The 27055-nt window shown below is 39.1% G+C and overlaps 1 protein-coding gene across 6 annotated transcripts in view; it reads right to left on the reverse strand.

Moving 5' to 3' along the window:
- Nucleotides 1-27055, reverse strand: part of OTUD7A (OTU deubiquitinase 7A) — a 79804-nt gene that overhangs the window by 42265 nt on the left and 10484 nt on the right. For 2 of the 6 annotated variants that reach the window (XM_027798082.2, XM_055716580.1), the window contains exons 1-4: nt 23956-24094; nt 20871-21025; nt 4224-4406; nt 941-1159 (exon numbers count right to left, since the gene is read on the reverse strand). In XM_027798082.2, coding sequence (XP_027653883.1) covers nt 941-1159; nt 4224-4406; nt 20871-20955 — 487 coding nt within the window. In that variant the 5' untranslated portion in view covers nt 20956-21025; nt 23956-24094. Of the gene's footprint in view, nt 1-940; nt 1160-2949; nt 3074-4223; nt 4407-6129; nt 6218-20870; nt 21026-23955; nt 24095-27055 lie in introns of those variants that run through there. The other 4 variants (XM_014287361.3, XM_027798084.2, XM_027798083.2 and 1 more) reach the window with 4 other exon arrangements.

A 27055-nucleotide genomic window follows, 5' to 3' on the forward strand; every position in this document is an offset into this window, starting at 1 on the left:
ACAATCTAAGCATGTCTTGCTTTTCAAATACCAAAGCCAAAAAAAAAATTAATCACATGACTATACGTGGTCAATACCCAGTGGGACACCAGATTAGCAGAGGTCCTACCTAAAAACTATGATGCAGTGCCCTGATCAGTAGCAAGCAGCAGTTTACCAGGCTGAACACACTGTACGACCAGGCACTGAGTTTTGAGAACGAATTCTCAGGTGAATACACAGCATTACACAAGCCAGTATAGCAATCAATAGAAAAAACCAACTGGCTAGCTACTGTTCCACAGGCAGCCATGAAACCTGATTTTGTAGCTCCCTTATATCACCAGGGATGGGCATTTCACCATATAGATGTGTTCGTGTCATGGGTCATTAATATATTTGCTGTTTCCTAAGGCAGAGATAATATTTTTCAATAAATTTCTCCATATCATTCAAAACTGACTTAAAACCTTAAACTACTACTAAATCTGATTTATTTTTTTTTTTACTTTTTTCCATGGCCATAATGAAGTATTACTTTAAAATTAGTTTCTTATTACAAGAATAATCAATACATAAAATACATATTTAAAAACTATTTTCTCAAGCTGCAACAGAAGCCATAAGTCATTGCAATGTAGTTTCCTCACAAGAACTGGAAGTACCACCCTGCTCCAACCATCCAGACTCGCATCCTTCTCTATGGTGTGACTTCCCCATCAGTCCTCCTTTCCTTCCTCACTCAATGTCTTTGTTTCACTAAGTAAATTCAACAGTTTTCTCCATAATGTTTTAAAAGAAACAGGGTATGTGTTATTTTGCAAAGAGCACAGTATCTGCTGTCACTGTCTGGCATTTATTTCCCATGCAGTATGCGCAAGCTCCAGAAATGAAGCATGATTAGAAATGTCAACCAAAATGTCAGATTGCCCAGCTGCTGACATCTGAAATATTTACCCACCTGCTTGCTCCAGAGCAACCATTGTCGCCTGCTCAATTAAGTCACGTTCAATGAAGCTTCTGAAGTCTTCACTGTACACGCTAAGGTCTGGTAGCTGGAATGTGTAGATGGGCATCTCCAAAGGAAACTGTTCATTGCTGCACTCGTTGGCTACATGTGATCGAGCAAGGGAGACTATGGCTGAGCTGGCATGAGAAATACCTCTGGAAAGACGCTTTTCTGTAGAAAAACCAAAGAGATATTATAGCCTAAAAGACCTACCTAAATACCTAAAAGACCAGGCAACAGCAAGTCTGGTGAATGCCAGTTCCTTTCACTCAGGAATTTATTCCACTTCCTCCTGGTTACCTTGTTTAGGTTACTTCCCACTGTAAAAGACTACTTAGTTCTTACTGTGGATCCTACAGCAAATCATAGGAACTCCACTCTCCTTCTAGCAAAACAGACAAACAGTAAAAGTAACGAGATATGAAAGAACTATTTCTATAAAAATTGTTTTAACGTTTCTGAAGTTTCCGAAGAAACATTTACTGGCAGACAGATGATAATTCGTTAAAAGTTTTGAACTCACGATCTGACTTGTTGTAAATCAAAATATCCAGCATTTTACAATAGCTTCGTATCAAACGTTCCACATATTTTTAATCTCAGAACATTAATCTCAGAATTACCTGAAGGCAATTTTAACATCATTATGCTGAATTTGAGATAAACTCAGGTTTTACGGGTATGTGTTTTCTAAAATCCCGATTCAAGAAACAATACATAGTTCAAAAAGAATGATGACATTAACAAGCCTGGTACAAAAGAATGCATTATTTTATCAAAACAACTATGAGCTAATATCTTATAACTTCCTGAATTTCTCTGTGAACAAATGCTTAAACAAGGAACAGTAAAGGGTCATTCAAGCAAAATATGCATTAGAATGTTAAGAAAGGGACAAAATATTACCATCATACCATTTCATTTTACTATATGGCCTCAGTTCTGGTATCAGCAAATAAATACTTTTAAAGTGCTTAAATCATGAATCATTCAGTCAAAATGGACAGAGGTGTTTCCCCTGTTTAGTTTCTGCCCTGCACTCCTGCTTATATTTTTGAAAACGGAAATGAACGTTTTGTAGCTGCTTAAAATTTATGTTCATCAAAAATTACTAGTCTTCTCTCTCAGAAGTTTAGCATTCAGTATAAAGTTTCTTTCTGCATCGGGGAAGCAGCACCTGTTCGAAGCACGGTACCACTGACTTTCTGTGCTTCACAGCCTGACCTCAGCTCTTCCACTGGGTTGCACTCTGGCTAGCCATCCTTCGCAACAGGCACCACCTGAAATTAATACTAGAAAGTCTCCTGGGCATATTACTGAGTTTTATTTGTGAGTTGACACCATGTTTATGGAGTTTCTCACATTTCTGAATATGCAGAAAGCTTCCTGGTAGGATTTACATCATGTTAAGTTCGATAATAGTTTCATTGAATTTCCTTGGAAATGGGTACATTATCATACTGGAAGCTTTTGTAAAAAAACCTATTTGGTGCAACTTCACTTCTGTAGCTTCATAAATACTACCATAAACTGGTCTTTAGTGATCAACTCTCAAACATGTACAATGCTATATTAAAATAAAAGGTGTTCCTGTACTTCTGTGCCTTCAAGAATTAACAATGAAGCTTACTTAAATGTAGCTTATCACTTGCGCTAATAGTGTTTTTAAAGCATCTCAAACTGACTAACTAATAGTCATTAAAAAATTAATTTTCCTGGAGTTTGTGAACTTTTGGTTCCCTAATGGATCAAAGTCTTTTTAATTTTAAGAGCTAAATTGCACTCCCTAAAATATCTGAAATTGGGGTGAGGGGCAGAAGTTTTGATTACATTTGATTTTCTTTCCTCTCCCTGTAGATCTCTGCTAAATGACTTTTAAGCAGGGGAACTCAAGTAGAGCACCTGTTTGACATTCCCTTGCTACCCCTGCAACACCCCTTCCCCCATGGCCCAACCCTCACCTGTGGGCTGCATCCTGCACTCCAGGTGCTTGGTCCATAACAAGAGCCTCCTTTCCCTTCTCTGCTCCTCCCTGCACATCCTCCTGACTCCAGTTTCACATTTCGGTCAGAGATGGCTCTCCGATCACGAAGTCATCAGTTATGCATTGAATTAGTAGTAAAATTACTGTCAGTGCAGGCATTTAAAGCCAGACCTACCCACACTAGCTACTACACCCACTAAAATATCAAATGACCGTTTCAGTGTAAACTGAGCACTTTAATTAACACAGAATTTGAGAGTGAGCTATATCCTAATGAGAACAAAGGGACACAGTTTTATCAACTACAGTGTGCTACTCTTCCTCCCTTTATCTGTATTCAGAGCTTTTAAGCAGTCATAAGCAGCACTACAGTTACTCTTCTACCGATGGAAGTTATCAATTTTAAAAAGTTTACTGACACCCCTAAGTACTGATGCCATTTCCTGTTTAACAGGAGGGAAGAGCCAGTGGGAAAAGGGAAGACTTTCTGTTCCTTTTAAGGATTGCATAGAAAGCCATCACTAAGCTAGTGCTATTACCTCCCTACATGACAAGCTGTCAGACCTGCAGATTTATTTTGGTGTAAACTACAGTTCCTTGATAAATTACTATTAACAAAAATGCATTCCAACAGTCTGAGAGAGAGAGAGACCTGAAATAAAATCTATAAAAGGTCTGCAAGCAAAAAATTGTAAATTCTAATGCTTATTATCCTGTACTGAAAATCAATTGCTAGGGGGTAGTTGACTCATTTTTCTTAAGGTTTCTATTTGGTGGAGGTAGGAGGTTGTCCTTTCTTCTATGGAACCATAGAAGAGCAAAATTTCAAAGCTGAAAGTTATTCATAGATTTCATACAGCCTAATCACATACTGTGAGTAAGAATGCAAAGATTGAAATATGGATTTTTTTTTAACCTTTCTTTGGTCTCAGTAAGCATAGAAAACTACACACAATAGTGATCTGTGACACCCTCTAATCAATTCCTTTTATACATACCATAGGACTTCTTGGGGACAATGTATTTTTGTAATCACACATTAAAAAGATAGCTTGCAGAACTGAGGCAAAGCTCACGAGAACCGAAACACTGAAATGTAGGGTCTAGCAGCAGCTCTGTGCATCCCATCACAATGGCACAGTTCACAGGCTGATGGTAAATGACTTCCAACTCCTTGCAGACAAGCACAACTCACAAGCAGACAAGCTAGAAAGCTGCTTGTCCACAAAAGCCCTGGCGAAGAGCTCTTACCTTGAGCAATGTCATCCTGCCTTTGCAGGCAGGGCCTCTCAGCCTTTGTCACCTGGGGAGGCTGCTCTGGCTCCTGCTGCTTGTAGTATTTGCCCTCATTGAACACCTGTGGCAGGTTGGCGGTGTGCACCTGCCGGAGCTGCTCATAGTCATTCAAAGCTGCTGTCAAGTCCCAATTTTTGCCTGCCAAATAGCAAAAGGACATTCTGCTCACATCTGTATGTGACCAGTCTAATAACCTGGAAACCATCTTCATATGCACTTAAAACATAAACTTAAATAGAGAAATCACTCTTAAAGCATCAGCAAGGAAACAAGAGATTCTTTGGATAAAACATTTTACAACCGCTCCTCCCTCAACAAAAATGCACAGTTGACAAACACCTTGAAAGTACACAGCAAACGGACAAAGATAAATATTTTTATATTTCTTAATTTGTATTTTAGTTTTCTTTATACCACAATTGAAGAAGACAACTCTTGCCTAACCTCCTGCTCAAAGCAGGGTCAGCTATAAGATCAGGCTAGATTTATTCAGTTTGGTCATTAAAACGCCAAGGATAGAGCCTGTACAACCTCCCCGGGCAAACTGTTCCCACATCTGACCGTCTTCATGGGACCTATGTCCGCTCTGAGCCCCTCTTGTTTCACCTTGTACCCCCTGCCCTTTGTCCATCTGCCGTGCACCACTGCGAAGGGCCCGACACTGACTCCTTAATAATCTTCTTACTGGCACTGGAAGGCTGCTGTTAGATCCCCTCAGAGTTCCCCATTTCCAGCCTGAAAAAGCCCCAGTCCCCTCAGCCTCTTCTCACAGGACTCATGTTCCAGCCCCCCACAACCTCTGTAGCCTTCCCCAAACTCAATCCAATTTAGAACTGCCCTCCTTGGCCGGGGTTTGAGGGGCAAAATGAGACACCGTATTATAGCTGTCTAATGAGTGCTGAGTAGAGAGGTATAAAACCCTTCCCTTATGGGCTATGGTCCAGCTGACACAACTCGGCATACTGCTGGCTTTCCTAGCTGGCAGGGACACGGCTGGTCCCCTGAAGTTTGCTGGCTACCAAGACCTCCATGTCTTTTTCTGCCAAGCCGCCCCGCAGCCCGTGTCATTGCAGAGGGTTCTTCCTTCCCAGGTGCAGAACTCCAGTGTTCACCCGTGTTAATGCCATCAGGGTCCCGCCAGTCAATTCCCTCGCTCTGTCTAGGTTCCCCCGAACGGTAGCTCTGCCCTTGAATATGTCAGCTGGTCCCCCCAGCTGGTGTCTCCTGCAAACTCCAAGCTGCCTCACTGACAAAGGCTTTGCAGAGGTATAGACCCCTGAGGTACAGACCCCCCTTGTTACCAGCTTCCAGCCAGAACGCTGTCCGTTAGCTACTACTCTCTGAGCTTGACCATCAAAACAGTTACTTGCCCACCTCATAGCCCACCCATCCAGACTGTAACATCCTAACTTGAATACAATAATACTGTGGGAAACAGTGTCCAAAGCCTGCGAATGCCGAGGTGTAAGCTTTCCACTGCTCCCCTCTCACCAACACATCCAGACATTTTATCATACAAGGCAACCAATGCCATGACTTCCTTTGCTTGGATTTGCCAAATGGCAAATTAAGGTGAACACTAAATCCCACAGAATTTAACATAAAATAAGGACAGGCTGTAATAATTCACTCTGTACAGTTGTATTATTAATAAATAAGAATCAGCAATGATGGAAACACATGACAGTGTTATAGCACAAAAGAGGGGAAAACTTTCTTATCTTTCTATTTGCAAGTAGCTAAAATGCAAATGCAAAATACTTCAGGTCCCTTTTATCTTGTACATCAGAGAGAACTTGATCCCTCTCAGAGATTTTAGAAGTCTTTTAGAAAGCAGATAATATAGGACAGTGCTCTGTACCAAAACACGCAGTGAGAGGATTCAGTCCGTGTGGTTCCATGTCTGTGCCAGCTGCTCATGGAACCTGCCAAGACAGAATCCTCTAAAAATTTGCTTCCAAGCTCCCACTTCATCATATTGCTATGACCAGTGGTAACAGAATGCAGATATCCAGAGATAAAGTCATCTGTTCAGTACAGGTGGTGAATTATCACTCCCCAAAAATAATGAAAAATATGTTGAGATGTTTGTATGTTATTTTCAGAACAATCCTGCTAAGTTAAAACACATAGATGCCCTAGTATTCTCCAAGTACTTGTTTTTAATTGGAAAATTACAAATATTTAATAGCAGGAAAAAAGACCCCACTAAATTATAAAACATTCATAGCATTCCATGAGCACTTTTTCTGGGGATTCAAAGGCAATCTGATTCTGATTAATACATGATTTATTACACCATAAAAGGTTGTCACTGTGTACTTTGAGAAGCTACATTACCTGAGTAGCAGTTAAATATAACTTATTTGCTTACACAAAGGAAAATAAGCTAAAAATAGTACAAAGCAGTTCTATAGAGATATAAGGACGTTTTTTACTGTTACAGTCATTCCTGTGAAGTAGGAAAAAACCTACACAAAGAGCTGTTACTTACAGAGTTGAGCTAAACTATCTCAAGTTTCGAAGTACTAAACAAAATTGTGAAAGGAAAATTAGTATCACCAAGCAAGAATGTTATATACATCCTTAGAAGTCCATAATAGAAACCACATCAGTGATATGGTATCGTTATATACGCAATGCTGTAATGTATTAGAAAGCCTGTAGGACAAAATGTAAATTCATTGAAAATTGTCAGAGACCCTAGTACAAGCACTTGAGTTATGGCCAGCATATTTTTTTTCTAAAAATCCCATGTAGATGCAAAGGCTAGAATCCAGTCAGGGCTCTGCTCTAACTACATATTTCATCTGAATCAAGTTGCCCAAACCAAACATTGAAGAATCATGAGCGTGTTCCCAAGATTGATGTGATAACATATTAATGTTTGGAGTAGGGATTGCTTTTCTTGGGTCCTGTTTATAGGAGGGCACTTAAAACATGCTTTTTAAATCTTCTCCTCAATGATGAGGACAATAAAGAAAAACTTTTCTTAAAAAGTGAAAGTGACACTATATGTAATTCTAGGAAATGTAGGTTTAAACTAAATAGTATTATCTATTTGCAATGGTACAAGTCCAGCACCGTGTGACTCAGCAGCAACCTGGGTTTATTCAGTACAGGTCCTTGAGTAACAGACCTGTATCAATGGAACACAGACAGCATGTCTCCAGTGTCAGGGCATTCCTTACAGGTCACCTGCTCAAAATACTTCCATGTTTAAGTTCTGCAATCTAACAAAAGATCACTGTGCAATACTGCAAGTGACTGCTGTGTGACAGGACTCTGATGTATGTGCTTGGAAAGCAGAAAAAAAATCAGTAGACTAACAGAAATCCCACTGTCCTTAGTTTTAGGCCAAATGCAATCTTATATAAAAGCTCTATCATAAAAATTACAGTCAGCCTTCAGAAAATAGGCTCACAGTGTGATGCATTTAAAACTAATCACATAGTGACTCTTGAGTTCGCTCCATGCTACAGTGCAGCAACTGAACTTACAATACAGACCTGGAACTACACATAAAATATAATTCCTATATCTAAATGTATCTTACATAGAAATATTGTGTTTTCAGATCTGCCTGTCTGCATGGAATTGTCCTCATCTCATGAACAAAAGCACCAATTCAGCACCATAGCCTTAAATTTCAGAGAACCAACATAGAAAATTATTATTAGACTCACTTTCCCCCAGTTTGCTGGAGCCTCCAAACACTGGAATACAAGAAAAAATTCCAATCAAATTAGAGAACGTATTAAGCACCTTTCCATCTCCATGAAATGCTGGTTTTGGACAGTCAGCCACCCTAACTCGCTAGCTTAAGTGCTTTCAGCTACTCGCCGTACCAGAAACATGTAAGATTGCCCCCTTTATCAAGGCTTGCTCTCATTTTGGGTTATATTTTTACAAGCTAATACAAATTACAGACCTTTTGTTTTTCCCATTGCCCAAAAGAAAGAGGAGAATCCATCAGTTTGGGAGGATTAAAGAAGAAAATTCCTAAGTCAAAGTAGAGGGAACTGAATACAGCAAAGAGAATTAGGAAAAAGGAGGAGAGGAAAAAACAGGCATTTACAAAAGACACTGTGATGAAATGCTAGATAGTAAAGAAATTTAATGCAGTGTAAAATGAAAAAAAAAGTCAACAGATGCAATAAAAAGTGTAATGTGATTTGGACCACAGAAATGGACTGCTGAAGGAATGGACAAGCTGGGAACAAATCAGAAAGGTTATTAAATTCAAAGATGCTCAGAGCAGATGATCTGGACAAGGATTTCTAGCAGTGTGACATAGCATGCGAGAAAGTTTCAGCTGGAGGTTACTGAAGAAACTAGGGGGCTTATGACTGATACGAACAGAGCTAACTCTGCCTAGCTCTCCTCCACCAGATTTTGCATACCAAAAGCTTTTGAATTTCTAAAGCTGTATCATATTACCTTCCAAACTAAGTTCTGAAGAAAGTAAAATCCTGAGGTATCCTGGGTCAGAAATGACAAAAATAAATTTGTACAAGATTGAAATCAAACATATCCCCACCTCATGAGGTAGGTCCCTCCTTCCAGTCTTGCTGCTTGTTCACCAAGCTTCAGCAGCCTTCTGGTTTGCAGCAGACTGCGTACAGTCCCCCTGGGTCCCGAGGGAAAGCCTTCCTCTTTCTATTGTCTAAGTTCTGTTTGTATGTCTGTTCCCTGCTCTTCTCTGAAATCTCTGAGACCCTGCTCATCACACAAGTCCCTGCTCTGTCACATCATTTTTATTTTTGTTGATTGTCATCTCCTGCATTGGCCCTCAACAGAAATGAACAACCTTTCCTGTCCCACAGAGGTTACACCTGACGTAGGCACTAACATGCCCTCCCCTCACAAAGCTGAAGGACAAGCAACAGGTAATTGATCTATTTTGCATAGTTTCATGAACTAAAAATTAAGTCAAGTAAGACTTTTTGTGACAATCTGGAGGACAACACTATTTTTCAGATTGTCCACTATTTTTTTTTAATGTTACTTACCTGATGCACCCTACCATTCACTCACTGACTGCAAACTTCTTTGTTTATATGACATATGTCATATTTATTAAAAAAGGTATTCCACAGGCATAACAATGTTATTTCAGTGCACACAATCCCATCAGCTGACAAGTCACTGGCAGCACCGTATCAATTAGTAGCAAATTAATTGCTCCAAAGCAGCACTGACCCAGTGGGTTTACATGAAAGGCTTTGATTTTTTAATGGTTGAAGAACAACAGTCAGCAAAAACCTGGAGCAGCACAAAGCTGGTTAGAAAACACAGGTAGTGATTCATGATCAGGAAGTTGGAATCATATTAATTTACTAAATCAACAGAAAGAATATTCTTACTGAACAATTATTTCCAGAACAGCTGCATGTGCCATGTAAGTCAGCAGGTGTAAAACTTAACAGGACTGAATGGTGTCTGCTTTAAAACCAATTGTTTCTAGTGTGGAGGAAAAAAAACAGCAAAGTGCAGCAAAGTAAGGAATGGCAGACACACTCTGACTGAGGGCGGTACTGATGTCTTAGTGTCAGAGACAGCAGGCATCTACGTGAAAGGGAAGATAAAATATAACCTCAGTTACAGCCTGAACCCAGTCAAGGGTTTGTTTGCCCAAGTATTGTTTTAACATATCACTACTTTATTGAGTTTTAAATAAAATAATATATTGCATAGTTCTAAAAAACCCCAAACAGTACAACTATATAGTGCTTTCTATTGGAAGCTCTCTTGGAAAACTTTCCGTGACTTCCTGACAAAGTCTCGACTCCTTTTTTTTAACAGATACATTTCCAACTCACTCCCCATTTTAATATGCTGATCAACTTGAAAGCTGAAATCTGAAAGCAGAAGAGCACTAGAAATTTTTGACTGCTGCTTTAAACCATATGCTTCAAGACTATCACCTATTGTAATTTTTTAGATGAGAAATACATTCTGCCTTCATAAAGGTAAGTAGGGGTAGCACCACTCAGGTTTTACAATAGTTTTCATAGCCCATAGCTGTATTCACCCTTGTTTTCTGGAAAATAAGGGTCCATGTTTTATTTTATTTTTTAATCTAGCCTTTCTCTAGTCTTCAGCTTGATTGTGCTGTGAGGAGAAAGTGACTTAATGCTCTGCAGCACATGAGTAATTCTTGCTTGCTCAATGTTAAGCATGTGCTTTGTCAGATCACAGTATGTACTCTCTAATAACAAAAATCAGGCCCATTAGGCAGCCTACACTAGCTGTGCAGATACGAGATTCTACATCTTCCAGGCAGAGAATATTCAGACAGCAAAACCTGAGCAACATGCTATTATTTGGCCTTTGGGTTTTTTGCTTTTTATCATTTTAGATAGAACAACGTAGCTTAGCGGAGCTGTGACAGTTAATATATCTATTGTCTTTCACTTCTTAAATCAGATATAATAAAACTAGAGGACATTTATCATTAATTAGTAAGAATAGCAACCATGCAACTATTATGTACTCCCCCCCACCAAGCTTTCAAATATCCACCTACTCCAATATGTTAAAAAGAATATTCGAAAGGTCACCAGCAATTCTTGATTTAATGATAACCAAAATGCTAGAAAGGATGCGATTTGAGATGGGCAACTGGGAGAGAGTAAATGGTAAGGACCACAACGAAGGGCAACTTGCAGAAACAACATATGCGCAGGACTTCAGCAAAGGAAGTTCAGAAGGGGCAGTAAATGCTGCCTAAAGCTATACAGGAGCAAAAACATGTAGGAAAAAGGATGCAGAAGAGGAAGGTTAAACAGAATTAAACAAATTATGATGCAGCCCATGTTCACAGCTAACAAACTGCCGGTGCATATATCTAAGAAGTAGAAGCGATAAAAATATCCAGTAAAAATTAATGTGAAATTTTCACAAAACAACAAAGGAAAAAAAAGTAAGCTAAAATGCTACACAGCTCACAGAGAAAGCAACTTGGACAAGATTACAGAATGATGCATTTCTGAAAATAAAAATGTGATCTATTGAAGCACAAAAAGATGAGGAAACAACAAGACACTAAGCTGAAAGGAAGAAAGACTCATTTTTCAGTGTGACAAATACAAGAAAGAAAAAAGGTATTTTGGGGAGATGGCAGTAAAACTAAAATAGACCCACGTTTGGAATTTTTAACCATTCTAATCAGATACAATATCTGCCCATCTACTTTACATTTAATGCCAGTTTTGCTCTTAATGAAACACACTTGAATGCAATGCCATTTAGAAAACTTTTTTTTTAAAAAAAAAAAAAAAAAAAAAAGAGACTACTGAAGAACCAGTACCAACAATGTAACTTTCAAGGTTTTTGCCACTATTTCTTAAATATTTTACTATCATTGTCTGTATTTTTTACTAGTGAATTTGAAGAAAATTACACTATTACTAAAGCTAATGCAAACCACCCACAGGAAAAAAAGGTCTCCCTATTAAAAACAAAATATTCAAAATTTAACAAAGCATCCCTGCCCACAGAACAGGGAAAATCTTGCCGTCAGACAAAAATTTTCTTTTCAGTATCATCCCAGTCATTACTACTCTTTCCAATCTACTGCAGACAGCACGCCTCTGTGACTCACAGCTGCTCCACACCAGGGTACAGAAAGGTGTTCTTGCCAAACAGCTGTCCCACAAATGCAAAGCATCAGCTGTCAGGAGGTGCATCATCTCCATCTTTTAGCCCATTTAATGGAACCAGTGTTTTACATGAGACTATACTGTGGATCAGTAACAAATCAATTACACAGGTATAGGAATTTTCAGCAGTAATGCTTGATTCATGTAGCCCTCCCCTTGTGAGGGTGAAAACTACCTGTAAGGATGTACAATCTGAGATGTTTACAAATGCCAGATACAAATCTATTATTTAGCAGGCTGTGTAACATATTTCTAAAAACAAAACCCAGGGTTCTTAATCCACCTGTATCTAATATTTAAAATTGTGATTACAGGCACAAGGAAGAGCTATCATCTAACTAAACAGTAATTTCAGCTTCAACTGCAAAAGCTCTTTTACTTCTTCAGTTATTGTTAGCATTGATAATACTAGGAGATCTTTTACTGGATACAAGCTATTTAATAAATCCAGGAGCTTTCAGTGACTGTGCTAGAAAGGCATTTGAAGAAATGATAAGGAGTTCTGTCTTTCAAGATTGTCGATCGACTGACAGTTTTCACCAACATAAAATGATCCTCATTTTGTGCCACTAGGCCAGTGCACAATGATTAATTTTTTTTTTAATACATATACAAAAATTTAAATCCCCTAGACTTGACAATTTGTTAAGATGCAGAGTCTACCATCAGCTTCTTTCCCATGTAAGGAAGTCTGCTCTTGCAAACCAACTGCTAATAAAGCAATCCACAAGTTCAGTTTAAATGCAGTCATTTCTTCCTATTTGGCCTGAAGTAGATTAACAAGTATTACCAGGCATAAGACAAGAAGAGGAACTCAAGATCAGCTTTATTCCTTCTGAAAAACCTAAGTGCAAAACTAGGATAAAATTAGACCATAAGTTTCAAAACAAGATTTAATTTTGGTCTATGTTCTCAAAGGCAAACAATGTAGCAAGGACATTTTGTTAACATTTGCCTCATTTTCTGCTAGATTGCAAAGTCACTCAAAGCTGAACAGACAGCTGGAAATGACAATTTTGATCTCTGCATAACGAGACATTGGTAGCAGCTCAGCTTCCTCTTCCCTTTGCCAAGCCTTCCACCAGAGAACTAAAAAAGGAACTGTCTGAGGGAGAGAAGAATAAGAGACTATTTTGGGGGAGTTAGCTTTGAACACTCAATCACATGACAGTACTGTAAATTTCTCTCTCCCTTTCCATTAATCCCATGCTTTCCTTTGAATTCCACCCGTATACACTGTTCTTTGAGGAGGCATCTATCTACTGCATCTCTCATTCTCCACAGGTCAGTCTCCTCTACCACACACACTTCGTGACTGGAAAGCCAATCGGCTGATTTCTGAATTAATGGTGAACTGCGTATACCTCGATTAAGCACTAATAAGGCTGGCAAATTAAGTGAGGGCTGAAATCCAACTCTCTGGGTAATAAATGGAAAACTTGTAGCATCTAGATGGCCCTACATTAGTACGTTTTCATGCCATCAAACTAAAAAGGAAGGCAAAATGCACTACGAAACCTGCCACTCGGCTCGCCCCAACTTCTGCTGTGCTCACCTGGTTCTCCTGACTAAAACATCTCCAGTTCTTCTACTACAGGTTGGGGAAAATGGGTTGGAGTTTGGTATACAATTTATAATGATAATACTCACGTAACATTTCTTTCAGTTCTTTTGCACAGCAATTGATAGGTTAGTTTTAAAGGGAAAAATGAAATTATCTAGAAAAGTTTGGAAATGGGCTCATTTTAGACTCACTTCCTTTCAGTGCTTTAGGTTTGGAAATGTATTATCTGTTCACCTTTTTGAAAATTGAGGTACTGATATTTGCAAAAAGAGAATAATGACCAATGCTTCCTAGAACAATCAGACCACATCTCAGAAAAAGCATTTCCTGAATGCATAGCATAAAACTGCACATGCAGCACTCAAGAAGTCAGGTCACATAGAACAAACGCAGTAACAGTTTCAGGTTCTCCAGCAGAATTGCAGAGGCTCATGCATTCTTTATTTCCACACGGGGACTGATAAACAAAATCTTGTTCAGTAAAGGAGCAGTTTTTAAAAAAATAATGGAAATAGTACCTTCATCCATAATCAGCTTATTAGGAAAAGTAAGTAAATTTGAAAGAACATGTATTAGTGAACAGGAAAATATCAACAGGGAACCTGAAAAGTTGGTTAGAAAATATGCAAAACAAAAATAATCTTAAAATGGAGAGGAAGTAAAGTTTCTCAAAATGTAATACCTTCTCTGCATAATCTCACATACAGAAGTATGCTTTCAGTTCTTGGGTAAAAAACTCAAAGTGGTGAATAGTATCTCAAAAGAGATATGAAATTAAACTGGTGAAAGACTCAGGAAGCAATCATCCAAAAATGAAAGTGAAGCTGGAAAATAACATTTCTAAGAAACAAGTAGTTTAGCAAACGTGTACAATCCACTAATATATATTAGACAGAGCTAATACTTGAAATTTAGCAGTATTAATTTATAATTAAAGTTATAAGCATCTTAATAAATACAGAAGTCAAATATTAGAGTTTTCTACCAGATAACCATTAAAATGTTTTAAGTTGCTTTTGTTTTCATAAATGTAACAGCACAAGGCAAGACCATGCTCTTGGCATTTATTGGAGGTAAAAAGATTTCAGATCTCTGATTTCTATTTCTTTTAACTGGAATCAAGGGGGAAAACTGAAAGTATGATGAAATTTGTCACATACTTTTATTTTTACTTTTTTTTTTAATCCATTCATACATCCACATTAAATTACTCCATAAATTATTCCTGTGCTGCACTAGGCACATCAAGAGAAAGTGCTGGCTATTAAAATCAATGGCAACTACTAGTACTTAAGCAGAATTATTTTCACTGATATGTATCAGCATACGCGGAACACATCTGTGAATGAGATTAAAAGCTGAATACATATTTTCAGCAACCAAGAGCTAAACAATTCATCACTGAAAAATAAAATGGAGGGAAAAGAAAATGGGTATCAAAAGCAGAGAGACCTGAAACAGTGGTGTTGGTCGTCTGTACAGTCAAAGAGATCAGAAGCCCATCTTCCAGGTAGTGAAGACTGAGAAGAACAGACAACCTCATTCTGATGTGGAATTTTGCTACAACCTTATACATACAAGTGGATTTTAAAAGAATATTCTGCCCTTCCGGAGTGCTTATTTTCAAAAATGAGGCCAGTCAACGAAAACACAGAGTGCTTCCATTTAATGGAAGAATACTTTTACAGTAATATGGAATGACCCATGACCTTCTATACCCCAACGTGTATCCTTTTTTTAACGTATATGCTTGCCTTCAACCATCTAGTTTCCTATAGCTATTAAGTTCCTCATGGAAAACAGCACAATAATATCAACAACCGTAGGTTTCCAAATAGGGATAATATATACTGGAAGAATATACAGGGAAATAGAATTGGTAATAATCTTATCCTGGTGAACAAGATTCAATGTGAGATTTGAATGCAGTTTTAAATAGTGGTTTTAAACTTAGGAGAATATACAGAGGTTTACACTGTGTTCTTGGATACTTCTAGTTCAAAATGAATGTTCTGTCTCAAGGAATTATATGAAAGGTTGTTAGAGGAAGATTTACAGTGATGGGAATGCTCTTGTTTTCAGTTTTCAGGCAGGCTGACTGAATAAAACTGTCATGGGGTTTTTTTGGAAGACAGACAAATTTCTACAGTCTTCCTTCCTCCTGAATGAAAGTGCACAGAGACAACACCTCAGGTCTGTGGGTCTGTAGCAGATGTTTTTGATAGAAAGTGATCTGCTTCAAGCATATCTGATTCCTGAACTATCACACTATGTAATGTCAGATCCAGTTTCCATGTCCCCTGAGTCAAATGCTACTTGGAGAGCCAAGCAACTGTCACAGTCACTCTCCACTCTATAATTCGCTGACATATGTGGTGCTCATATATTCTCCCCAACCCATGATTTTATTTTTTGTCTGGTACAGTCAGCAAATAGCTTTTGGTGTCCTTTTATCTGCATAGGGACATATTAATCATTCCTTGGTTGACTCATAATTATTAACATAAAAACATCAGGATTTATGATGTCTTGGAGATGCCATGAATTTGAGGACACTTATTTTTAGATGTGCAGGCTCTCAAAAGGTAATTCCTGCTGGGTGTTTACTTTAAAGTCTCTGCAAGATTAGAGACAAAGGTGTAAATAGCTATCAATCAAGTGTGCTCCCTAGAGTCCTAAACAAAGATGAACACTGCAAAGTCTTGTAATCATAACCAAGCTGAAAGATCTGTGCTTCCCATTTTAATAATTCAGCCATAACAGTAGCTAAAAATCTAGCAGGGCTGGTAGAAAGCTGTTCTTCAACTGAGAAGCACAATGGAAGTATTCTGGGTGGTCCAGGACAGCATTCAGCCAAAGAAAGCAAGGAGTGCTGAGTAAAGGGAGGAAAAGCCCTTCAGTATATGAAGCACAGAAAGGTACCAAGAACAAGCAACCAAAACCAAGCATGAAGTGTTCTATGCATAAGACGTTGCCAGCAACTAGCAAAGCAGACAAAAAGTCCTACAGCTTCTGATGGAAAAGACTCCGATGTGGAGACAGATCATCTGGAGAAGTCAGCCCAGAAATAGCTCACTCAGCTATTGCTCAGGCACGCAGGCACACTGTGGGCACAAGAAAAAAATTTATACTAGTACAGAGAAGGGTAGATGAGAGCCTCCTGAGTTTAGAGCTGAGAGAGATAAGATGCTGTTTGGGTGAGCTGTACATAATCCCCATGAAAGGACTCTTCTCATGATCTCAGCTACCCTGGGTTCTCATCCTAAAGTGGGCATCCAGTTATTGCAACGTTCAAAAGCAAGGGGTGGGGGGGGAACAGGGGCAGAAATGGGAGAGAGGGTGTTCACACTTTAAAGCTACAAAGTCATTCTAAGGTCTCATTAAACTGAGTTACTAAAGCATCCACAGCCCATCAGAGAGCAGAATAAATTTGATTACTCATATGATTGTATATCTTCAGTCGATGCATATGAGTAATAAGGTAAACCATTTGGTGCAACCAAAACCTCGGCTTGAAAACTATGCATAATCTATCCTTTACAATATACCAGTTACCCAACTCGATATGACTATAAATCTAACATTCTTTGCTATGCTAAATTATTATTTAACACAAATGGCGTGCATTTATAAAATACATCCAGTCATAAATATTGGCAATGCCATATTCAACAGCTGGAAAAAGGCCTCAGTTTTGAAATATTTATATACAGTTTAATAAAAAATAATCACAGAATTAATCAAAATACATAGGTCTATGACATATCAGATTCTAATCTCAAGTTTCAAAAGTTTTCTTTAACAGCAGAAATGGGCTGTTTATCAATCAACAATTTATCAGAATAAACTGTAATGGAAGGAAGCTCCTTTACAACACTCAAAAAACCAGAAAAAAGCCTCAAGAAAACTCAAACAATAAGACAGATGACTTACTGAAGTGTAGGTCTATGTGCCATTAGGTGCTAAGCCCTTTCTGCCTCCACAAACCTTTACTTGTACTTTCTCCTAGTCTGTACATGTAAATTCCCAAAGCTGTATCACATAAACAGCGAACAGCAAGTAACCTACAACTGGCCGAGGAACGAATCACAAATTGTGCACTGGACAGACACAAACTAAGCCATTTCTAATGCAATTTTATCCACCAATGAATGGCTGACTAGACATAGAATGTTTTTCCTAAATTTAGACTTAGCACTGTAATGAAAAAAAAATTAATTTTCCACACAGAACTAAGAAAACTCCATTTTTAATTTTGATGCAGCTGAAAAAGTCTGCATTTACATCCATTTTCAGATGTGCATGACAAAGTTTCTCATACCATTGAAATAATGCCTTTAGTTAAGATTTTAAGTCTGTGAAATCTGAACTACTTAACAGGTAAGCAACTGCACAGAATTCTAGAATTGGTAACTGAAATGGCAAACTGAGCATTGACTTGACCACAAGTTCCCTGTGTAATACTAAAGCAAACCTGGCCAAAGATACAATCAGTGGCATGTGCAATGTAATTGCAAAGCAACAATCTCTGCACTAGAAAGATACGTGCCAAAATAGCCAAAACATTTCTGTATACATTCTTCTGAATGGTAGAGAAAATAGAGACACAGAAAGTGAATCTTAGAGCTCAACATGTTTAGCTTATCAAAATTGGATAGAAAAGCAATCAGTTTATAGTATTATTTATTTTAGGATAATAATAGCTGGCAGAAAGAACCAAACGCAAATAAATTAGAACCAATATATGTGTATGATTGTATATATATCTTTTTGAAAAATTTCTTTCTATCTTCATTTCAAATCAAGAACGGACACTTTCTTGAAGATACGCATCAAGCACAAAAAGCAGAATGTTTTAGTGAGACAAGTAGGTGTGCTCAATATGAAGTTCAACAGAAAAAAAACTGCAAGGATTTTACCAGCGGGACAGGTAGAGTATACAAACATCAACAGAGCCAATATTTAGGACAGCTTCTGGCAATTTAGAAAATCTATATTCAATCTATAGATTTTTAGCTATTTGTACAACAGTCAGTGTGTATTTAATTCACTCATTTGTTGCCAGGGAGAACATCAAATATTGTGCATAATACTATCCTTATACATCTACAGGACAATCAAAACAAAACAATTAATACAGTAACATAATTTGATAAGGAGCAGAAACTGGTATCCTTGATTGTCTCCAGGGTAGTGAAATTCAGGAAATTTCCCCCAGAAGATGAACAAAAGAAAGAGTATTAGAAATGGCTCTGAAAAAGATGTGTACACTCCGTAGAAGAATTTCATGAACATTCAGTCTGAGCAAGTTATAAAAACCTGTGAGCAGATCAGAAAGAGAGAAGGGCATGGGACCCTCAAAGAACTAGCCAAAACTTATGATGTCATGAAAATGAGTCTATACAAGAAGCTTTTTTGGCTCAAGGTTTTCTATGACAGTCATTTTGGGGCTACAAACTACAACCAAATCTTGAAATTTCTCAAAAATGTTTGTGCACATCTGTTTTCAAATTCTGAATTCAAGATATTATACAGACATCATCAATCCAAGACCAGGTGCAATACATTTGCTACAGCCTTGTGCACCATGGCGTGGAGGCTTGCTCTTCTGAATATTGTTTACCTTTAAGAAGTTACTTCATGAGTTTCAGTGACGTTCACAGAGCCCAGAGCATCTACACACTGTGACAACTATGAAAGACAGTTGTAATGGTGTAAAGGCAGCAGTTCCTCCTGTGTCTTTGTTAAACACATGAGAAACCACTGGATCAATTACTGTCCCCCAGCATAACACATGGCCAGTGTTAGAAGCTGTTACACCAAATGCAGCCACAACTACATGTGCTGAAATGTTGCTGTGAGCGCATCTTGTCCAAAACTACCAACAATCCCTTTTACTTTGATAAATTCCTGTGTAGGAGGAAATAATTTGAGCTAGGTGCATATGTCTATTAGCTTGTTCAGAATAATTGTTTATTGCATATATCTTTATTAATATATATGGTGTGAGTTTATTCATCAAAACAAATAAGAAGTAAAACAGATTTTTTTTCTAAATTTATTTTCTAAATTCTAAAATGTTCTAAATTTATTTGGAAGCATTATCCTTTATAGAAAGGAAAACAAGCTAAGTAGCTCTTCTAAACCATCTCTGGTATGTAGGAACACTTCTTCAAATTTTGGCAATACTCTATCAGCACAATAACTGACAATCTGTCTTGGTATTGCTAAGAAAAAACTTCTCATATTCGTTTTCAAAAAGACCAACAGACAAAGACAGACTCTAGGCTACAATGACAGGTTGATCAAATCAGTCAGACAAAACAGCGATCTCTTAAATATAGTGAGCCAATGATGGTACCCATAGCTAGGTATTCTAAGGTTTTATTACATGTAACACAGATGACCTGGGAAACTCTATAAAATTATGTGTATGTCATTCCTTATTACTGAAAAATCCAGAATAAGAAAAAGAACTTATAGCAAAATCTAAAACTTTTAGCATAGTATGATAAAGTGAAATTGCTCTCACAAAAAGGATATATATACCCTGATGTATACTTTTAAGTCTGCTGTGGCTGTTCAGTAGTTACTTTAATTTAACACACCATTTCTTAAAGCATATTAATATAAAAAAACAAAACAAACCGAAACAGAAAACAACTTTCAGGGAAGAAGTCCAGTGTGCATGTATCAAGCCCACAGAATCACCTTGCAATTTACATAGGTATTGCCTACTCATGTTTAACTCCCACCTTCACAATTGTTAGCCCACATAAGAAGAAATGAACAAAAATAACTACTACAAAATGTCTTCAAGTATCAAGTGACTTTCCATTTTTAAGCCTATAAGTTTAAAACTACTACAAGAAAATAAAGACCTAGTTATTTCTCTGATATGGCTTCTTAGATGCTTTTCAACCTAGTCGTTTGACTCCCATACCCTGAAGTTTAGGTACGCATATTAATCACTGGGCCCCCAAAATATCTCTGGTTTCTCTATCACAGTTAAGACTATTTCAGACTAAACTTAGCTGCTCTGCACAGTAAGCCGGAACATTTACAACTATTTTCAGGATGCTGAAAATTACAAAATTCAAGCTAAAGCCCCCTCCCCTCCTCCACGGCACATACACTTTCAAGGCATGACTGTTAATAACCTAAAATACAGCAACCTAACATTAAGAACATTTTAAGACTTTTGCTGAAAACACCTACCTTAGTATAGTCTACTGTCAGCTTATTTCAAGAGCTGACTTACTAGTGAAGATGCTAAGAAATGTCTGTTTCTATAAATGGAGCTTTCTTTTTACGGCTGGTTCTTGCTTTAAGCAAGCAGGGAACACAGGAAATTTTTGTGTCCTGAAAGCTTACCTTCCAGTAAGTCTCTTGCCAGACCTGGTTCTGCCCCTGTGGACCGAACAAAGTCTGACAGGACTGCATCCATATCAAGAGTCATGTGATCATTCAGAGATGCTGCCAGACATGCAGCAGCCGCAGGACTCACTGGTCAGCTAGAAGGCATCCATCTGTGCCAAGGAGAAAAAGCAACAGGATTTTAGAATGTACCCTAAATGGATGTAAACCACATTTTTCCTCTCTTCCCCAAACATGACTACTACAAATGCTAAGACATTCAAGTTACAGCATATTAAAATAAACAGTATTTGTCATCCATCTCTGCCTTAGCCTAGAAGCTGTTGATCACTCACACTACAAGGTTTTCTCTTTCTTAACATTTCAGATTTTTATTGATTTTTCTTATGTGCAGCTTGTAAATAATTCTGCAACTCAAAGACTCCAATCCAGCTAAACACAGGCACTGTTCATACACTGTAGTTTAGCAAGTATTTAAATGTTTGGCTAGCCTAGAGCTCTTTTGCCTTACAGAGATCAGTATTTGTTCTTGTATTTGCCTTGTCAATACCACTTCTGTAATTTATAGTTTCTTCACTGTACTGGGTCTGGCTGGGATGGAGGTCATTTTCTTCATTAATTTGCCAGAATTGTGGCTAAACTGGTGTTGATAACACCTCAATATTTCAGTCATCGCTAAGCAGTGCTTACACAGCTTCAGGCCTTCTCCACCCCCCCAGTGACCAGGCTGGGGGTAGACAAGAGACTGGGAGCAGGACAGCCAGGACAGCTGACCACAGCTGACCAAAGGGATATTCCGGACCATATAACATCATGCTCAGCAGTAAAACCGGGGCAGAGTCTTTCCAAACTAGCCCTTGCTCAGAAACTGGCTGGCCATCAGTCTGCTGGTAAGTGGTGGTGACTTACCGTCTTGGCGTCACTTGCTTTTCCCATCCCCCCCCCCTCTTTCCTTCACTTTAATGAGTGTATCGTGATCCATGACGGGGTTTTTCTTGCTTTTGCTGTTTCGATTCTCTCTCCCATCCCACTGTGGGGTGAGGAGAGTGAGTGAGCAGCTGGTAGGTGCTTAGCTGCTGGCTGGGGTTAGAAACTCCAGGTCTTTATACATCCCACTCTGGGATTTGTTAATGGTCACTTTCAGCTTTTGCTGTTTGCTGTGTTATCACTTCAGGTTTTGTTGTCTGAGAGCTACGACAAAAGCACTAGCCTTGAGTCTAATCTGGTGTTTGGCCCATGTATTGCTGCCATCCCAGTACTCTGGGAATCATCTCATGGAGTCAGTTGACAGTTACAGCTTTCTCCTCCAGGAGCAACTTCCTGCGGAAATTAAGAATGTCATCTCCTCCTCCGGGGCCGATGTTTCCTGCCTCATTACGATGGCCCCTCCGTTTCTGAAAGCTCCCTGTGTATCTGCGGAAGGGTTACGCCTGTCAGCCAGGCGGGCACATTACCCCAGTGGCACAGCGATCAGGTGATACTGAGGCCCGCAGTCAGAAATCGGAGGGTAGGGAAGCCCAGCAGCTGGCAGCCCTGGCTAAGGACCAGGGAATCGGCAACGGGGCTGGAAAAGAGGCAACAATCCACAGCTCTGGAGGCAGCTCCTGTTAGGCATGAAGGCAAGGTATTCCCTCAGGCTACTAAGGCAAGTGGACCACCCCTGAGGAAGGTATCCATTATCTGAGGGAATCAGTGGTGGTGGAGGTGATTTACAGCAACCTGGATAACAACCAGTCCTCCAAAGATCTGGACAAAACCCAGTGCATGTGGGTCATGTGGCGGAAGTTTGTATGGAACACGCTGACACCATATGCCAGCACCCTGGTGGTAACGGACTGGACAGACACCAAGGTACCAACTGTGGAAAGACTGGCTGTAGTTACATCTTCAGTGGAGAAGCTACCCCCCCCCCCCCAAAACCATATCAGAAACACCTGCAACACACACATGGTATAAACGCTCGGACAAACTGATGCCCTGCTGGAACAGGCAGAAAGGAAGGGTCTGGCAGGATTTCACCCCTGTTCCTCTGAGATGCAATTAAGAGTACTAATTAACACAACCAGGGACACAAAAGCCTTTACTGGTTTTATATCTAACTCACTATGCCCCCCCCAAAAAAACCCAACCCAACCCAGCCACCTATCCAGGGCTTTCTAAAAGAGTTATTATTGCAATATCCACTTAAACATAAGACAAAAGCACCACTTTTTTTTTTTGCACAAGTGGAGGTTTCCTTCCTGGAAGAATTTGTTTGTCCTGAGGCACAGCGACAGCAGCCTACCACAAGAAAACCAGCACCCCAACAATATATCATTGCACCGGGTGCCTGTGGCCAGGCTCTGGTACCAGGGGCTGCAGGGCTGCCCTCTGTGGGGAGGGGGCTCCACCAGTTCCAGCTGACTCTGCAAGAACCCACAGTTCAGCCAAGCTGGTGGCAGCTCTCTAAAAACACTCCTACTTCACAGGAAGGCAGAAGGCTGATTTTAAAAGGAAGAGGAAAAACAAGGCACTGATATTACAGTAATTTATAAGTTTTACTTGGTTTATTGTTTTATTTTGTTGTACGGTCATCTATTGATGACCAACACTATAGCTACTGTACAGTTCTTACTATTTTTAAACGGTCTGTGGGGGCAATCTTACCAGGGTACTCTGCTGGGGGCACAGTCACCTGGGGACCCATTAGGAAGCAGACTGTGTTTTGACTCAAGTGAAATGCGACACAATGTCCAGCACAGGAGGCTTTCTTGCCAAATGCATGGCTAACAAAATACATATGCCCTACTGCATTTTCTACCTACTTTTCTGATCCTGGAAAAGTGAAAGCCATCCTTCTAGGCAATATACTCTACAAATATCAAGTAAAAATTAAAGCAGGCACTTCAAGAATAGCTGGTGTTAGACAAGCTATTAAAGACAGCTGGCATTCAAAACACACTAACTCTGTACTTCTATCCTGCCTGCACCGCTGCAAAACTAGTGGAAGGCAAAGGAAACACAATGAAGTTAAATGATACACAACATACTCAGAAGCATGTTTTACTTTCATGCTTGTTATTCATCATCAGTCAAAGTTTACCTTTGAACATGAATTAGATTTTTTTCCCGTTAATTCCTCCTCACAGGCTCAGTTGGAACTTTACCACGTGCCGAGGGTAAGGACTAGCATGGAGATTTCCTACTGGTAGTAGATTATATTGGTTGGCTCTTGCTTGTACGACAGCTACAGAGAAATAAACTGTGAAAAAAATTGGAAACCAGTTGATTTCACTGTTCCCCAAATGAAACACACTCCTTTCCTACTCCACGTGCAATTACCTGGTTATATTTTACCTTAAAAATGGAATGCCTTTTTTTTCTCAGAAATTGCCCTTTTCTGCAAGTACTTATCTCAGGTAAAATACAAACATCATTTACCTTCTGCCCCAGGAAGGTGGGGTCTTTTTTTCGGCCTCATCCGCCAGGACTGCCTGCAAAACCCAATTTACCCCAACAAGTTGGAAGTGTGTGGGCTATGGTTACACAATTACCTATTTTTCAGTATCAAAGCAGATTACACTCTTACTAATCTTACCCACTTCACAGTCTTCTGGCCCCTACAATGTACCATGATTTATACCACTTCTACATTTATGCTTGTATACTATTTATACAGCTGTATATTGGGGCTGCATGAGGGTGGCAGGGGAAGCGATCCTTGCCCCTCTATTCAGCCCTGCTGAGACTCATCTGGAGCACTGGTCCATTTCTGGTGGCCCAACACAAGAAAGACGTGAACATACTGGAGCAAGTCCAGTGAACTGGACATCTGGATCCCACTGGACCAGGGAAACACTTCTGAAATGTAACATAATGAAAAAGTAGTAGCAGAAGGAAAGCTGGAAATATTGAGGAGGCGAGTTAAAAAAGGAGCGCTGACACTTCAGGAAGAGAACTACTTTAATGGATTATGGCCAAAGTTGGCATCTAAGCTTTGTAGCAACTGAATATATTTCAATGCAAATGCAGGACAAAAATGCTACTTTTATTTAAAAAAAACCAAAACCCAACAACTCATACATGGATCCACTGTACTAAACAGCACTAACATCCTTACAAAAAGATCACCAGAAACTGAATACTATTCATTTCTTTAGTGACTTGGAAAAAGAATGAAATAAGTCTTAACCAGCAGGATGAAAACATATGGATCAAGCTAAAAGAACCTACTTCAGGTGAATGATACAAAGCATTACTGAATTTCAGATAATCAAAAGTGACTCAGTAGTATGATGACTGCTAAATTAAAATGTACCAGCTGGGCACTCAAGTACAGTCACTATGTGTGGGGGCCAGACTGCTCATAAATTTGGAAAACTGAAGTGCATGTCAGTCTGAAAAGTCATTTCATGAGTTGTCTCAGTATCAGCATTACTTCAGTATTTTCACCAGTAGTATTGAAAAGCTATCCTTTTAACAGCAGAAAATCAGTCTCTTTCTGCATTTATGACACCACCCCATCCCCTCAAAATTGCCCCTTGATTACGTCATCATCAGAACATATACAGTAACCGTGTCAACAGACACATTTAATTCTTAACTCATCCCAGCAAAGGTTATATAAGCTGCCTGCAAGGATCTTTACTACAAAAGAGGTTCTTTCTGGTAAGGCAGAAATTTCTTTATATAGAAAAATGGTAATATCTGTGCATTGACAGCTGGTGGAAACACAGCTCACATGCAACAGAGCCAGAGATAAAGCTTGCTGTTGTTTTACTGAAAAACAGTAATTTAAATAAAATACTAGCCACATTACATTATATAATGATAAACAGCTGTACAGGTAGAAAATACCTGTCTTGCGTTGGGTGCCAAGGTATCACACCCAATCCAGACCCTACAAATCCATGACAGTGTGAGGAAAAAGTTTTTTAGTTGAAATCTCCCTCAATGCCTGTGCACTATGCTCTATAATTCTCTAGGCTCTGGGTCCTGCAGCTGTGCTTAGAGCACCTGTACAAAAATATCCATGCTATTTAATTCTTCCTGTTACTCATCAGACCTTAAATTAACAGCACAACATAGATTAATAGTGTTTATCCAGACAGATGCATCTGAAAAGATGGAAGAATCAATGACAAAACATGTTAATGAACGTTAAAACTGAAAGAAAACAGAACAAACCCAGCACTGGTTAGCTGTGTTGAATTACCTCAAAATGAAATAAGATCTACAGGACTGTGCTGACTGGGGCCGGACTCCTGCACCATCTCCATGCAAACTCCAAATTGCAACAGTGCTGAATTAAGTACATCCAATGTTGTAAGAGACAACTACACATGCAAGTGAGAAGCAACCAGCTGTGGAAACTCATTCCTCATCTGCTGGTAAGGCCTCACAAAGTCCCTGAAACATTAAAAACTGAGTGGGGTGCTACCAAACCCACAAATATTAACAGCTATAGTACAACGAAAACACAAACAAAATACCCCTACAAAAACCCTCTCCAAATCTCAAATGCTACTTTTCCTACTATCACAATATTTTACTGCTAGTACTAGCTACTAACCATGTACTAACTATTTTTTCTTTTTTTCATGCAGCAGACATCATCCCTCTACCCTGTTTTGAAGTCATAATTGTCACAGGTGGCAGGTGGTCTGGCTGTTACTTGTACTACCTCACCCTGAAGAAAAACTTACAAAAAGTCTGAATTATGCATGTTCTACACTCTGAAAGCAAGGAGCAGAGTTAGTAGGATCCTCCTGGTACACATTTGAACTAGCACTACTTTTTTTCCCCAGAGGAAGTAGTTTTCACAGCTCTCTAGAACTTAGAGAAAGAAAAGCCCAACATCCCCCCTGCCAAACAAAAAAGAAGTCTTCAAAGAAATATTATCTTTGTCAGAAAATTACTATTAGCTCTGAAAACCCGCTCAGATGGAATAGTGAAAACTACTAAGCAAAAAAAGAACATAAATTGCAAAGGAGGAGGCAGTGACTCAGAAGCCAGGTGGCTGCCTGACCTTACTGTTATTACCAGGTGAACACAGTCTCTCCTCACCTACAAACCCATCTCAACACCCTTTGCTCTGGTCAAAGCATTAACCAAACTTACGCTTCACTTATACACACCTGGAGGAGACCTAACACAACCATCCATGTTATAGCCACCTGCCAACACGCGTCACTCCCCTTGCA

The sequence above is a fragment of the Falco cherrug genome, chromosome 7 (assembly GCF_023634085.1).
Source record: "Falco cherrug isolate bFalChe1 chromosome 7, bFalChe1.pri, whole genome shotgun sequence".
Classification (NCBI taxonomy): Eukaryota; Metazoa; Chordata; class Aves; order Falconiformes; family Falconidae; genus Falco; species Falco cherrug.